We start from the raw sequence: 15,153 nt of genomic DNA, 5'->3' as shown, positions 1-15,153 counted from the left end.
ATTCACTTAAAGAATGAGGAAAAATTAAATTAGAATCTTAACAAATGTTTTCACTAATATTGTATATTAATAAAATACAGAAGTAATTCAGATAAGACCAACCTTACACTTTCTCAGAAACTATTGCATGCAAATGGTACGTATTCATTTATGTTAAAAATGACCCATTGTGCAAGTGGTATTTCTTGACGTTTTACATTCAGTAGTATTGAAATTTTGATTAAAAAACCCTAAATGTATATGAATAGATGTGTGAATTTGCAATGGACCTTATTTATAACAAAAGAATTGTCTAACCTACCTTTAAAAGCTTTAAGCTTTTAAATAAATTTCTCCCAGAGTAAAATTTTTGACTAGTTAAAGTAATAATTTTAGTAGATATCAGCTTTAATCTAACTTGGTTAAGTATATTTATTTTATTAAAAATATAGAAATAATCATAGGGTTTTTCTAAACGAATTCTTTTTAATATACTGGGTGTTTGGAAAAAAACTACAAGGTTTCAAGAACTAATATACTTTTACTTTCTAGCACTCAATAGTATTTTATGCGTAATCTTGAGGCTACAATAATAAAGTTTTAGTTTACACATTCTCCATTAGACTGTTGTACTGAATAGGATGCTATCAGCCTGGGCTGCAGTACCATGGTGTCACCACAACTGAAAGCAGTGCTTGTACTGGTTCGCAAAAACAAAATCTGTGACTTTCGTACAAAGAAATTATACAAGAGTCTTTCATAGAAATTCTCTTAGCGACAAAAACATTCATTAAGAGGTGTGAACAGTTTTTGGAAACCAAAAGAATTCTGAAAGGAACTCTCCAGATGGGCCTAAAAAAAAAGTGCTGAAATGCAAAAAGAATTCAACTGCCTTTCCAATGAAGTACAAAACTTTCAGTTCGTAGTGATAGGAGTTAACTAAACATTCCTAAAAATACTGTCCATAATGTTGTTCATAAGCAATTGAAACTTCAAGCTTATAAACTGTAGCTTCTCTATGAAATGAAATCATACAATAAGTCACAAAGAGTTCAATTTGTAAACTACGTTAAATTTAATTTCTGCTGAAGCAACATTTCATGCTCACGGATTCATGAATCACAATTGTTAAGTAAGGGCTTAAAAAATCCACACGCATCAGTAGGATTCATCCATAACTGTCCAAAAGTGAACGTCTGGTTTGGTATCATGGATAACAAAATTTTTGGCCATTTTTTCTGTGAGCAGACTATAATGGGCATAATGTACTCTCACATGTTAGAGAACTTTGTATTTCTACAGAATAAAAAGATGGAGAGCCTAATTTTCCAATAAGATGGAACCTCTCCCCATCATGCAGAAGTTTTATGAATTGTGCTCAATGATAATTTCCAGACAACCAGAATAACAGCAGCTGTGGAACCAATTCCTGCAGACATGCTTATCAGAGTGTAGAATAAGGTTTATTGGTTTGATGTCTGAGGGATTGTAAATGCTCATATTGATATACACAGATAAATTTTATATTTCATTTAATAAAACACATACGTATATGTTACTAATTGTAATAAATTAAATTTAATTTAAAATCACTGATTATTTTTGGATACTCGACATTATTAACAGAAAATTCTTACTTGAATAATGTAAAAATCATGAAAGAAAATTCTTTTAATATTCGAGAAATTAACTTTTAACATGATTAATCTTTAATATTAAACTTAAACATTTTAGATTTGGCATTGAAACTATAACTTTCTTTAACTTTACTTATGCAGGTAAATTACTGTATAAGGTGGTAGTTTACTGTAAAACTTAAAACTTTAAGTTGTGCAACTTCACAAATATAACTCAGATTTGACAGTCAATGATTAAAATGCAATAAAATGATTTTTAAAATTACATTTAACCCAAAATAGCCTTTTTCTTCAACAATAGTTATTTTAAGCGAGGAACAAACAATACAATTAAAAAATTTAATTGTTTACAAAAATATAATATTGTCTGTTTTGCAGCCACTACTAATTTACCCTGTAAAATTTATACATGGCTTATAAGATTGTTTAATTAGCTGTAGAAGGTAAAATGAAAAAAATTACAGACAATGATACTTCACCCACCAGAAGCGACTTCTACAGATTACGTCATCACATATATGTACTCAGGACAAACACACATTAATCATATCAAGCAAATTTACAGTCATAAAAACAAAACATATTAAAAAAGATGAAATTAACAGCTGTATTGAATCTGACAAATGTACATATTAAATAAACACACATCATACATCATAGAGCAAGTACATAATTTGAATGTATTCCAAACAACTATTTTAACATTCTTAAAAAGAGCATCATTAACAATACCATTGGTAAATCCACTGATGGAGGAACTACATGATTAGCTCTGAAAGGTCCTTTGGAAGAGCAATTTCCATAAATCTACAATTTTTAATCATTTTAATGTGTTATATAAATAATATTTTACACAATAATTTAAAGCGGATCTAAGCCAAAAGGAATTTTTGTAAACATGGTTGTTAATTGTGACAGTTAATGTGACCTTATAACAGATCATACATTTAAGTAAGATCATCCAGTTGTTTTCATAACTACTTATGAAATAAATTATATAAACAATAAATAACATTATTCAGTGTATTATTTTTTTTTATATAATGCAATTATGTTGTTTTAAAATTATTACTAACTCTCCACTGTCAACTTTTTGTATTTCAATCGGTTCAGCATACTGTTGTACCAGAGATGGGTAAGACTGTTCCTCCAAAAAAAACAGAAGCATGTTCTTAGGTTTTCTGCTCTTTATTTAAAAAAAAAGCACATGAGAACAAGAATGCTTCCTTTAGATATAAAATAAAGAACCATATAATATTGATCGAAAATTATTTTTCTGTGGAACCAGCTATACAAATATAATTTTCTATCAATATGCTTATCCCATTTTTGGGGTTCTAAATTCATTATAATTCCTGTGCAAGTGGATGGTCATTTTATGCCTAAAAGAAGGATTTCTTGTTCTCATTTTCTCTATATGGATTCTTTGGATGGTAGGATTTGTCTTATATTAGTACCATCCAAAAGATTAATTGTTCTCTTTCATAAATTATTTCTTATTCTTCTTGATCCTGTCTTTGTTGGATAATTACAAGAATCTCTCAGGCTGTACAATAAACCTAATTACTAGTTGGGATATTCTTTATCTCATAAATTAAGATCTTCTACACATAAATTTATGCTACCATAGATTTTCTTCTTGCTATAGTAGCATACACTACTTTATAATACAACGGTCATTCAAATATAAATTGGAATTTTGCTGAGCAGACTGAGGAAGAATAGTCAATGTGGTGGGGTGCTGCAGGTAGTTAAATATGTATGGAAGGAAGTAATTGGCCAACCTCATTCATAGGTTAGTTCCCATTTCAGTAACAAAATGTCTGAGGAGGAGGTACCATTATCTGTTCCGCAAAAAATTATATGAGTATTCTGATTTTTTGCCAACAAAGGTGTCAAATCCTCTAAAATTTTACTTGACTCCAGGCACAGTTCAGAGATGCTAACCAGTCAAAAACTCAAGTGTTTGATTGAGCCAAAAACCTTTGAAGTGACCATGGTACAGTGGAGAAAAAGTTCCTAACATTGTCTGCGAACCAACGTCAATGATGAGAACATTCAGGCCGTTTGTGATCTTGTGGAAGGTGACGCTGCACAACCATCACTGAAATTACATCAGAGGTGGGTATAAGTGTTGGGAGTGTGCATATAATGTTTTTGGACAATCTTCAATACAGTAAAGTGTTGATGAGGTGGGTTCCATATCTTCTCACTGGACATAGAGAAATGTTCAAAAAGACAACAGTCACAGGCTTCTGAATCACTTTGAGAAATAAGTAGAGGCATTTTTTGTCTGTATTGTGACCTTGATGAAATGAGGATCCATGACTACACCCCAGAAAGAAAGAGAAGTATGGTGCTGAGGAAAGTTGGGAGAGGACACCGATCAAGGTCAAGAAACACTTGTCAACTGGAAAACTTCTAGCAATTGTGTTTTGGGATTTAAGTGACTGCTGATTGAATTCCTGCTTGAGGATGATAAATGTAGAATACTGCTGATAGTTGTTGGATGATGTCAGGGCTACTTATCACAACAAACAACGCTGATTTGCAACAACCTCCTTCTCCATGACACAAGGTCGTACACAGCAGCTTAGACTTGTGATAAACTTGCTAAAATTCACTACACAGCTCTTGAACACCTACTGTACAGTCCACACTTGTCACCATGTGATTTCCAAGTGCTTAGTTTGCTGAAAAAAGCTTTAGGAGAGGAAAGATTCGAAGACGATGCCGCAGTTGAGCATTTGAACATGACAACTGCTCAAATGCTGGCTGCTGGGAATACCATGTTATTTTATGATGAGAAGATCAGGAAGCTACCTATCCAGTGGAGAAAATGAGTTTCAGCCAAAGGAAACAGGTGTAAAAATATAAGGTAATTTATTTGTAATTTTATCTAATATTAATAAAGCTATGTAAACAAATTGCAGTTTATATCTGAACGACCCTCATATCAATAAAAGAATAAGTAATCTATTTTAATATTTAAAAAATAAAATAATGATTACATACTTTGTTAGCCTTTCAATAATCATCTCTTGACTAGATTGTAGCATCCAGCACCTATGGATAGCATTCCATTCTAGTCTTGGATAATTTGACAAATTGTTTAATAGTTGTTTGTCTACTTTTGCTTCATTAAGTATCTCAACAGAATTATCACTTAACCTGACAAAAATAATATTATTCTCAATCCAGATGCAACCAATTCAATTCATGATATAGAAATTAATAAAGAAAATCAATTAAAAACTTACAACTTATTGTTTTCTTCTTTTTATTTTTCTTATCCTATTAAATACTTTTGCAAAGACCTCTACTTTTTTAGAATGGATTTTATTTTTTAAAATCATACATTAACAAAAAAAAATCAGTAAAAAATGCAATCAAGAAAAATTTTCAATCGTATAACCTTTGTTTCAATATCATACCGAAAATCTATGTTTCGTTTCCTGTTATGATACATTCCCAGTCATTAGTGATGTCAGCTAACGATTGTTCTGCGAGATTGGTGTTGTTGAAAATTCAATAGTTTTGGAACAAACTTTGCACCTGTTTGTTTCATATCCAAAATTTAATTTAAAACTGTTTCACATAAACTATAAGAGGGTCTTACCTCTTTACAAACTTTTCTAATAATGATTTGATGTGATTATTTGTAACAATGTCCTTTATTTTTTCCAATATTTTCATCAATTGATGATGTATTAGTGTAACTAATCTTTTTGTCGTCTTCAATGTCTTTTATGGCTTTCTTAAAACCATTTGTATTATTCATAAACCATTGGTATCAACATAATAAACTTGCCAAAACCTTCTGTAACATTTTCACCCATTCACTGTACTTTATTTTATTTTTAACACAAAATTTAATGCAAATTCTTTATTCTGTTTTTTCCAAACAAAATAAAAAATACTTTCTAATTACTCGGCTGTCAAATCTGAAAACCTTTGCTGCCACACTTGCATCTAATGTGGCTGAAAATACTGATTTGCATTACAGAAAGTGTGGAAAATCATCATGTGGAAAAACAAACTCTGTCAAAAAGACATAGCTTGCAAAATTAAAAAAAATCCTCTTTTTATCACACTTAGTAATTAATAATTTGAATAAATTATATATGATTTAATTTAAATTATACAGAATCAATAATTTACATTTAAATAATGTATGATAATTATAATAGCAATAGAATAATTCACTTTATTTCAAGGAATAAAATATTAAACAGTTAAACAATACATAAAATATTTTTATTACTCTATCATATTAAAGAATAATCTACTCTGAAGAAGCAGAAATCACTACAAAAATACTTAATGGGGACAAAAAAGAAAAAAATAGTAAGCAATTACTTTTTAATTAATTTTAATAAAGATTAGAATATTCTAATGCTAAAATGAATTTGTTAAACTAAGGAAATTATCAGCTTTCAACCCTAATTAAATAATTATTACTATTGTTTACACATATTATTATTGCATGGGATCACAACAGTTTTATGGGATTACTCAAAACTTAATGAGGCTGCATTTGTTTGAGATCAATTAAAGTTTGGAATCATCAGAAAATATATTTATGTCCCAGTTTTTATTAACAGTTATAATAATCAATCTTCAAACTATCTTGGTTTCTTGACTGGCTATTTAAACAAAATTTAAAATAGAAATTAAATTTATTTATTCTTAATCCACATTAAACTGGTCTCAAGGGCAGTAGAGCAGCATTATTTATATAGAAATACACAATGTTATTTTTTCATAAAATGCATTTTACACTCTCGGGTATCACGTCACATTGTGTAAAAACACTGGTGTTTCATTGTTTAATGAGTAAATAAAAGAATTGCTATACCTATTTCTTACTGTGTTCAAAAAATTATTACGAATTTCCTATGACCTGTTCAGACGAATTCAGCAAACATAAAATCCACACCTGAATCCCATATAAATTAATGTTTTATATCACTCTCCAAAAAAAAAAACGTTGGTGAGTAGGGTTTGTTTCTTGTTTATGTGGTCACTTTTTTATTTTAGCTGCTATTGGCAAAGAGTGGTGGTGCGCCGGCCGGCTGTGTGCAGCACATGAACTATTCACTCATTCAAACGCTCATTGTTCGAATGATTATACTTCTTGATATGAACGATTTATGTAAAATTATATCTGTATTTTGGGTATAAAAAAGGAAACCATTGAGGTTACAGCTGTTAAAAAATCACAAAAGAGTTAAAAATGTTATGAATTTTTAAACTTTCATTGTTGTATGCTAAACTCAAGAACGTTATTTAGTTACAATTGGCATTTAATAAAATCATGTGTAATGTAACATTTCCGGAGTGGGCTCTAGACCTCTTTACTAGACGCCTTTTTACATCCTTGTACGAAGTAAAGGAAGTATTATGATCGCAAAAAATTTGGTTTACAGATTTCAATGAAAATATCCATTTTGACCATCCTTGAACCCGTTTTGACTAGTTTTGGTGTGATTTCTGTACGTACGTACAATGTACGTATATATCTCACATAACTCAAAAATGATTAGCCGTAGGATGTTGAGATTTTGGATTTAGAACGCCAGAGCAAGGAGTGGCACCTCTTCAAACTCACCATGTCTCAAAAAAAGCAAAAATGAGGAAATCAAAACCATGCTAACTTGTTTCTTCAATAGTAATGGCATTGTCCATACGGAGTCTTTTCCTGCACGACAGACTGTAAATCAAAAGAGTTTCTCGCATGAGACCAGCCATTAAAGACAACTTGATGCTGCATCATGACAATGCACCTTGTCACACTGCATTCTCAATTAACAAACATTCCTGTAGTTCCTCAACCACGTTATTCACCTGACTTGAGTTCCTGCGACTTTTTCCTGTTCTGGATTTTAAAAAACACCTCAAAGGACACTGCTGTTTTGGAACAGCAGAAACATAAAAAAAAAATGTAACCGACCATCTGAAGAATATTCTGGTTTCTGAGTTCCAACACTGCTATGAAGAGTGGGAAAACCATTTGAATTATTGCATGGCTTCCCAAAGTAACTATTTCAAAAATAATAAGAGTCAATGTATAATTCAATTGTAAATAAAAGTTTTTTTCTGAACCAGTCTCATTACTTAATTTACAGACCAAAACAGCATACCAAACCAACCAAGAGGCAATTTTTCGGTCACTGTGTCCGATGCCACTAAATGATACTTACTGTATTTTACTATTAAACAATACATTTTCCAAAATATCAGATGTGGCAGCAGATGAAACAATCTGTATATTACAAATATACCACACATATAATGAATGACTTTTTTCAGTTTTACGGGCGCTGAAGTCAGATAAATGTAAAAAATTTATCTTTCCTAAATTTCTAAAATAATTCTTCTTGTTTCTTGAAACTGTAACTAACTGTAGTAAAACAAATCCCACTGCAAGTCTTATAGAATAGATAATATTGCATTCATTTTACAACATCTACCAGACCAGTTTTCTTAATTTTTTATCTCTTTTCCCACAATTGTAAGTGGATTTTAATTACATATCCATTGGATCTAAGCTAAAGTTGTGGCGGAATTCTTTTGAGTTGCTGTGCACTTGGCACTTTTTATTTGTTAAATGTTTAAGAGCAAACTTAAAAAAATCTTTATTAAAAATGCTTGAGATTTGTAAACTTTGTATAAAATTATATTACTTTGGAATAATCTTTGCTTGTCTAACTTACATATAACTAGACAGTGCTGAGCGACCAGTAATTTTTGATAATGTTGCCCATCTCTTCTTCTGATCACCATAAGGAGTTTCTTTGAACTGACAATCTTCAAATCTGATTGTTTCATAATTCTTTAAGAAAAAATTTATGATTAAATTAAAACTATAATAAAAAATTTTTTTTATTCTTTAATTTTAATGTAAGTTCTCAATTACAAAAGATAGAGGTTTAAGGTACAAACTATGAAGTAGGGAAGATGTGTTACAACCTACCTAAGTTTACACAAGACTCACATAGGCGTTGAGGAGAATTTTGCAGTAATTTATTTATTTACATGTTAAACTGCAATAATTGCAATAAATTCTTCAATGGTCCTATAGAGAGATTATAGCTGATTAGCTATAACTATAGGGTTATTATGCTTTCAGTCATAATCACCCTATAGGTATGAAGAATACATACAGATGCATTAAAAAAAATAAAATAATAATAATAGACTCAATCAAATTACATCATAGGAACAGGGCATGCTTATATATAACCACAATATTTTTTATATAAGATGTGTTTAATAAAAACTTAAATAAAACGTATTTACTATCAATTCCGACAAAAAAAAATGCAGCTATTAAAAATAAAATAGATCATATATTTATTAGATTACATAGGTAAGCTTTCTAATCCTATAAAGATGGATGCCATTTACAAACTGCTATCAGAAGCTTCATTTAGAAGATAACTAATTTTGCAAAATTTTTGAAAAAATAAGTTTTATGAATTTGAAAGTGAGTAGCTTATAAATTAAATAAATAAAACAAAAACCATAATTTTATAAAAATTATTAATTTTATAAAGCTCACCTCGTTTTCAAAAAGAGGAAACATAAGTGCGACAGAAAGATTAGTAACTGATGCTGGAAAATTGTATAAAGATTCCAATGTAATATAAAGCACATTAAATGGTCTAGCTTCATCTTTCATCAAAATATCACCCACTACAGCAGCAGATACACATAATGATGGAAGATTAGGCCACGATATGACATGAGATCCCTCAACAAATTCATCTTTTTCTAGCAGTAATCTGAACTTAATCTCCGCGTTACCTGTGGATCAAGACATCTGCCCAATCTAGTTAATCAACTATAAATATCTTAATATTTTTCAAACATAAGCTAAGTTTATGAATCTAAGAGTAGCATGCAATCCAATAAAGTATAACATTATCTTCTTAATTTTTCCTAAAGGAAAATGTGTAAATTTTTTGTTTTGTTTTTCTACTTCTCTAAACAATAAATCAAATTTCTACAGTGTAGTCTCAAATTTTCTCAAATGACTCAGTCATTTCTTACATTTATAAGTATCACTTATCCACATATTTTGGTTTAATCAACTAATATTCAACATTAATTTTAAAAAAAATTGTGTGTATGTATATATATTTAGATATTAGATACCTACCAAGAAGAATTGGAAAAATATCAAGTGTAGCAGAACCTAACAAGACTTCACCATTTTTAATTTTTCCTTTGGATGCGGCTGTACCTTTAGATTTTTCACTACCTTTCTTGCTAGCAACTGTAGATGTTGACATATTTAATACAATTACAGTAACTAAAAACAATTAATAATTTCAATTAAATACATAGAAAACTAATTAATTATACAAACCAATATTATTTTATTTATTAATTAGTTACATTAATCTTAAATCTAATTCCATTATTTTTTTTTTTTTAATAATTATGTTTATAATGAAAATATATGATAAAAATGGTACAAAAATGGTACCCTAACATAATCCCAATTTAATACAAAAAAAAAACAGTGGTTCATAATAGATGAAAATAAACTTAAAAAATTTAATGGAAAATATCTGATTTTAATTTAAAAGATGCCATTACTATAATAATAAATTTGTTTTTAAGAAACCAAATATAAATACTTAAATAAAGCATATATAATTATCTTATTAAACTGAAACTTAAAATAAAAGTTAAACCATGAGGTTTTTTTTTCTTTTTAATAATTATGAATTTTTAAATATACTTATCCTTGTTAGCTTCCTAGCTAACTAAATAAATGATTTAGTTGTAGTCAGCATGGTGATCAATATACTAACTAACCACATATTTAGTGATAAATTTTATTTTTAAACAATACAAAATTAAAATGAAATGATAAACTTGTACAAACACCATGAAATGCTATTATAAATAAACCTTTTAATCTGATTGGTGCAGAATAATGTCATGTAGATCATGTCACAAATGTGTGACATTACTCTACAGGTAAGAAAGTGAATTCCTCCAATATTTGCCTGAATGGATATAATATGATAAAATCTATGGGGAGAAACCATGACAAAATCTTGATCAGACCAGTATCACAAAATATACAATTAATTACAATATAAAAAATAAACAGATTAAAATCTAAATTAATTATTTAAAATATAAATAGGTGAAATAATGTTAATAATGTAAATCATGTTAATATAAAAAATAACTACAAAATAATTCTCAATTCAGAAGGTGACAATGAAAGTTACTTGAGGATATATTTATGTACAAGTTGAATAGGATAAAGGAAATTAAGGATTTCCCCCAATTTTTAAATAGTATTATAAAAAAATCTATAGCAGAGTAATGTAAAAGAATATCTTCTAACTGTACTTTAAATAATGGTGGAACTGTTGTAAGTTATTAAAAACTGAAATAAAGAGCAACTGAAAGCATTTTGATGTAAATAAAAAAGTCCATTGAAATGTACATTTTAATTATCAAGGAAAGAGTTAGTAATTTTTTTATATAAAATTAATAAACTACCAAAAAATTACTTATTTATAAATAACTGCTCAACTGATAGAATTGAATTAACATAATTACTTACAGAAAAATGGATTGTTCAGTAACTTCTGATATAATACAAAACTAGTTAGTTCAGTTCCATAAATAAATTTAGAATCTAGTATAATATCATTTTCATTTTCTACTTTGAATAAATCTGTTTCACCAACAAGTTCCCCAGCAAACATAAGCTTAATCTTTACATCAAATGGAAACTCAATAACTTTCTGAAATAAAACATAATTTTACAGTAGAACTTAATTGATGTTATTATAATTAGGTTTAATAAATTTGAATTCAATTGGTCTAGTTCAGTCTTTGATTTTGTCCTGATCGAACATAAATTTTATTGAAGAAAATGATGTCAACTACAATGGCAAAAAAAAAGAAATTAAACATACTTAATAAAGGGTATATAAAAACATCTCAGCAACATCTAATGTACAATGAGAAGTTAAATAACATCTTTTTTAAGTTGAATTATATACGTATCAATGAAATACTCTGCTACTGGTATGGTAAACAAAATATTTTTCCATAAAAAATAAATATTTGTGGTAAATACTTACGCTATGTAGGAGAACATATTACATTCTCTGTAATAATTCATTCACATTTTCATAATCATTATTCTCTAACTATTTTTAATTATTGTTAGTTGTCCTACCCATCTTGATATCAAAGTTATATAGATAAGTACTGGTTATAAGAAGTTAACAGTTACAAGTTTTTTTCTTAATACCATGTATTTCGTGAGGTGGAAAAATAATGGAGATCATGAAATCAATAAATTATTAATCTCAAGGTTTGTAAAGCATGACAATTTTCTCGAAACAATGGGAAATTTAAATCCGATCTAGTATAGTTTTTTTACTCTGCGATGGCGGCAAGTATTTTAAACATAATAGTAATATTCAGGGGTAAAAAATACGATTGTTGCCCAAAAATATTTAATAAAGAGTTCATTTTTAAAACAAAATATTTTCAAAAATTATTCGAGAAGTAGTAAATTATGTACATGTCAAGAAAGTATTAATACTTCACAATCATTATGCTTATTTCTAATGTGTCCACCGCATAAACATGCAAACATAACCTAGACTGAACATTTTGGTTAACAAACTGATAGTCGATAGACTAATTCAACGATTAAATAGATCAAATAAGATCGATATTAAACATGATTATAAATGAGTTAATGAATTCTAAGTTGCGTTAGTTAAGTGGATTGATTACATTGTTCTCCACAAAACAGGAGTTTTCTGTAAAAATTGTGGGTCAATAACAGGTAAGCGAAATGGCAATTAATAGAATAAGCAAAGAAATTAACCATTTACACCTTATATGGAAAATTCATCAGACAGTGTTTTGGATTTTTTTTTTTTACAGGTTACGCATTCCTGTGTAACGAGAAAAGTGAAGTTACATAGATCATAGATACGGTGTTAGAAGTGATCTTTATTTTTTTTTTAACGTATTTTTTTAAACGTATGAATAGCTTGTTTTTCGTTTGTGGTTAATACCACATAGTGGAACAATGAAGGGTTCAGTAAAAACTGTGGGAAATTTGTTTAATAAAGGATTTGTTACAATTACTGATTTGTGGAGTGATCTTGCGTTTGGCATCGATGTGTCACTGTTGCATGTGAAACATTTATCGCTTCGTGCCGTCATTCACTAACGATTCTATTAGCGGTTTTATCGTTGGATTATTAACGGTGGCGTTCAAGAAGATTTTTTTCTTATGGGTGGTGAGAGATATTTCTGTCTGTACCAAATCCAATTAGGTTTTATTCCACTAGATTAGAGAGATATTTTTTCAGGTAAACTTGGTTATTCTGTGATCTGTATAATAAAGACAGGTGCATTTAATTAATAGTTCTGCACTTTTAGCCTAATGTTTTAACGGTAAATTTAAATTTTGTCAAAAATTTATCTCTGTTTCCCCCTCGGGTACCTAATGTCTTTTTGCGAAATTGTGAATGAATTCAACTAATTTCATGACAAATGAATGGGATAATTCCCGTTGTACTACAGGACCTGATTGAAAGTTGGTATTGCCACGAACACAGGCGACTTTGTACAAAACGACTCCCTGTTTTGAATTAATTTTTTTCTGATCGTTTAATCAGATATTATCTTAAAGTAAATATTCTTTTTTTTTTAAATTTATTATTTTTAAATCTGACAAAAATCCTAACCTCAATTAAAATAACAAAACGGATGGTTTAAAATATATTTAGTAGAAATACATCATACTTTATTATCGAGAATTAAAATAATACTGTAAAGTATTATATTTTCTAAATATAAATAATTTTGAAAAAAAGATGGGAAGAATTACAAAGAGAAAGTTGTTAGAATCAATAAAGACCTCTACCTAAGTAACATGAAATATTACACAAGAAAGGGAAAGTTGAAGAATACACCTCAAAAGTTAACTAAAAATAAACAGTAAACTCCGAAGTAGATTCATGGGAAATAACGTAGATTAAGAAAAGAATCTTTTAATCTTCGATAGTACACGGCTTTCATGATTAGACGTTTCAGACTAATTGGGTTGAAGTTATAGATTTTACGAATATGGGGGTAGGCATTTGTTTTGTAAAGAATACTTTATGATAAAACGTTTTAAGTTTTTTTTTTTTTTTAATTAATTGATCAGAATGACATTATATAGTTTACTTTTTTTAAAACAATTTAAAAATCTACTCAAGTTTTGAAATTTTAGTCATGCATGTACTGTATGTTTTCGTTTCTATTACCGTAGTTTTTCATACATTTTTTTATATTTTAACAGATCTACCAAAAAGTTTCATTAACATTTTAATTAGTAAATAAAAATTACGATTTTATTGTACGTGTCAGTTGGCGATGAAAATTCGGCCAACATAAAATTATTATTATTTTCAAGAAAAATATGATTTTTAAGCCATGCTTAAACACCGTATTCGATTTAACCGAATAAATAATAAAATGTCAATACAGATAATATTTTTTAGTATTATTAGATAATAACTTAATATATTCGCTTGAAAGCACTCTAATAATGCTTAATTTAAATTTCTATGTGCACAGAAACAAATACATAATTAGTTTTTATTAATTAACTTCTCTTTCGCCCTTCCAGCGTGTTTTTGGAGAGATTTGGCAATCAAACAGCCCTCCCTTTCCGCCATATTCTGATCACTACTGAAAAAACAACTAAACCACTTTTTCATATTCCTTCCACCGATTAAACTAAAAAAGGGAGCGAACAAGGAACGTTTCGTACGAAACGCGTAGTAAAAAAAATTACCTTCCACCAGGGTTGGCACTGCGGGAGCGACAGTGTTCTTTCTCCCTCGCAGCCTCGCGTGCAGCTTCCTATGTGCGCATGCGTACAACAGCCAAACACCACGCCGCAGGAACTGTGAAGCGGACAGTTCCATACAAAGATTTTTGCATCTTTTTCATAAACTGGAGGATGGTTATTGGCATTAATCTTAAGGATTATGTATTGTACAAGTATAAAGTAACAATTAAAGAAAAAAGGACTCATATTAAATGTTATCGGTAATATCAAGTGGAAGTAGGTGGTGCTGCAGTTCCACAGTGCCTATACGCGAGCCACCACTGCTGATTATATAATCAATCAGTGAATTTGTTTCAAACACTTGAATCGTTTCTTAATCCAGATGTACATTATAAAATGTTGTACGTTAGATTTTGTTCAAATTGATCATTTGATTTTATTATCTTAACCCTGGTTTTTCGAAATACTGATGAGATTTTTTATCCAGTTTTTAAACTGTTTTTACCTCTCTTTTCAGTTCACTTATTTCCAAAATTTCTATACTGCTTAGTCCAATGTGCAAATCTTTTTTTCAATCTTTCTTCAGGCTAAGTGTTCATGCGGTATGATTTTTTTTCTATTAACGTTAGGTTTATCCTTCTGTTTTGTAAAATGCCATCACAATTTTTGTTATGTCTTTGTGTAATTTTT

At 29.1% G+C, this 15,153-nt stretch overlaps 1 protein-coding gene across 1 annotated transcript in view; it reads right to left on the bottom strand.

The window, feature by feature from the left end:
• Positions 1–15,153, bottom strand: part of LOC142326859 (cilia- and flagella-associated protein 70-like) — a 48,470-nt gene that overhangs the window by 28,367 nt on the left and 4,950 nt on the right. Inside the window, exons 2-6 of the mRNA XM_075369593.1 lie at positions 11,335–11,395; positions 9,781–9,933; positions 9,181–9,425; positions 8,333–8,451; positions 4,632–4,787 (exon numbers count right to left, since the gene is read on the bottom strand). Of these exons, the coding sequence (XP_075225708.1) occupies positions 4,632–4,787; positions 8,333–8,451; positions 9,181–9,425; positions 9,781–9,933; positions 11,335–11,395 (734 nt within the window). The remainder of the gene's footprint in view (positions 1–4,631; positions 4,788–8,332; positions 8,452–9,180; positions 9,426–9,780; positions 9,934–11,334; positions 11,396–15,153) is intronic.

Source organism: Lycorma delicatula, chromosome 6, assembly GCF_047948215.1.
Source record: "Lycorma delicatula isolate Av1 chromosome 6, ASM4794821v1, whole genome shotgun sequence".
NCBI lineage: Eukaryota > Metazoa > Arthropoda > Insecta > Hemiptera > Fulgoridae > Lycorma > Lycorma delicatula.
This window is presented reverse-complemented; position numbering and strand designations above follow the sequence as displayed.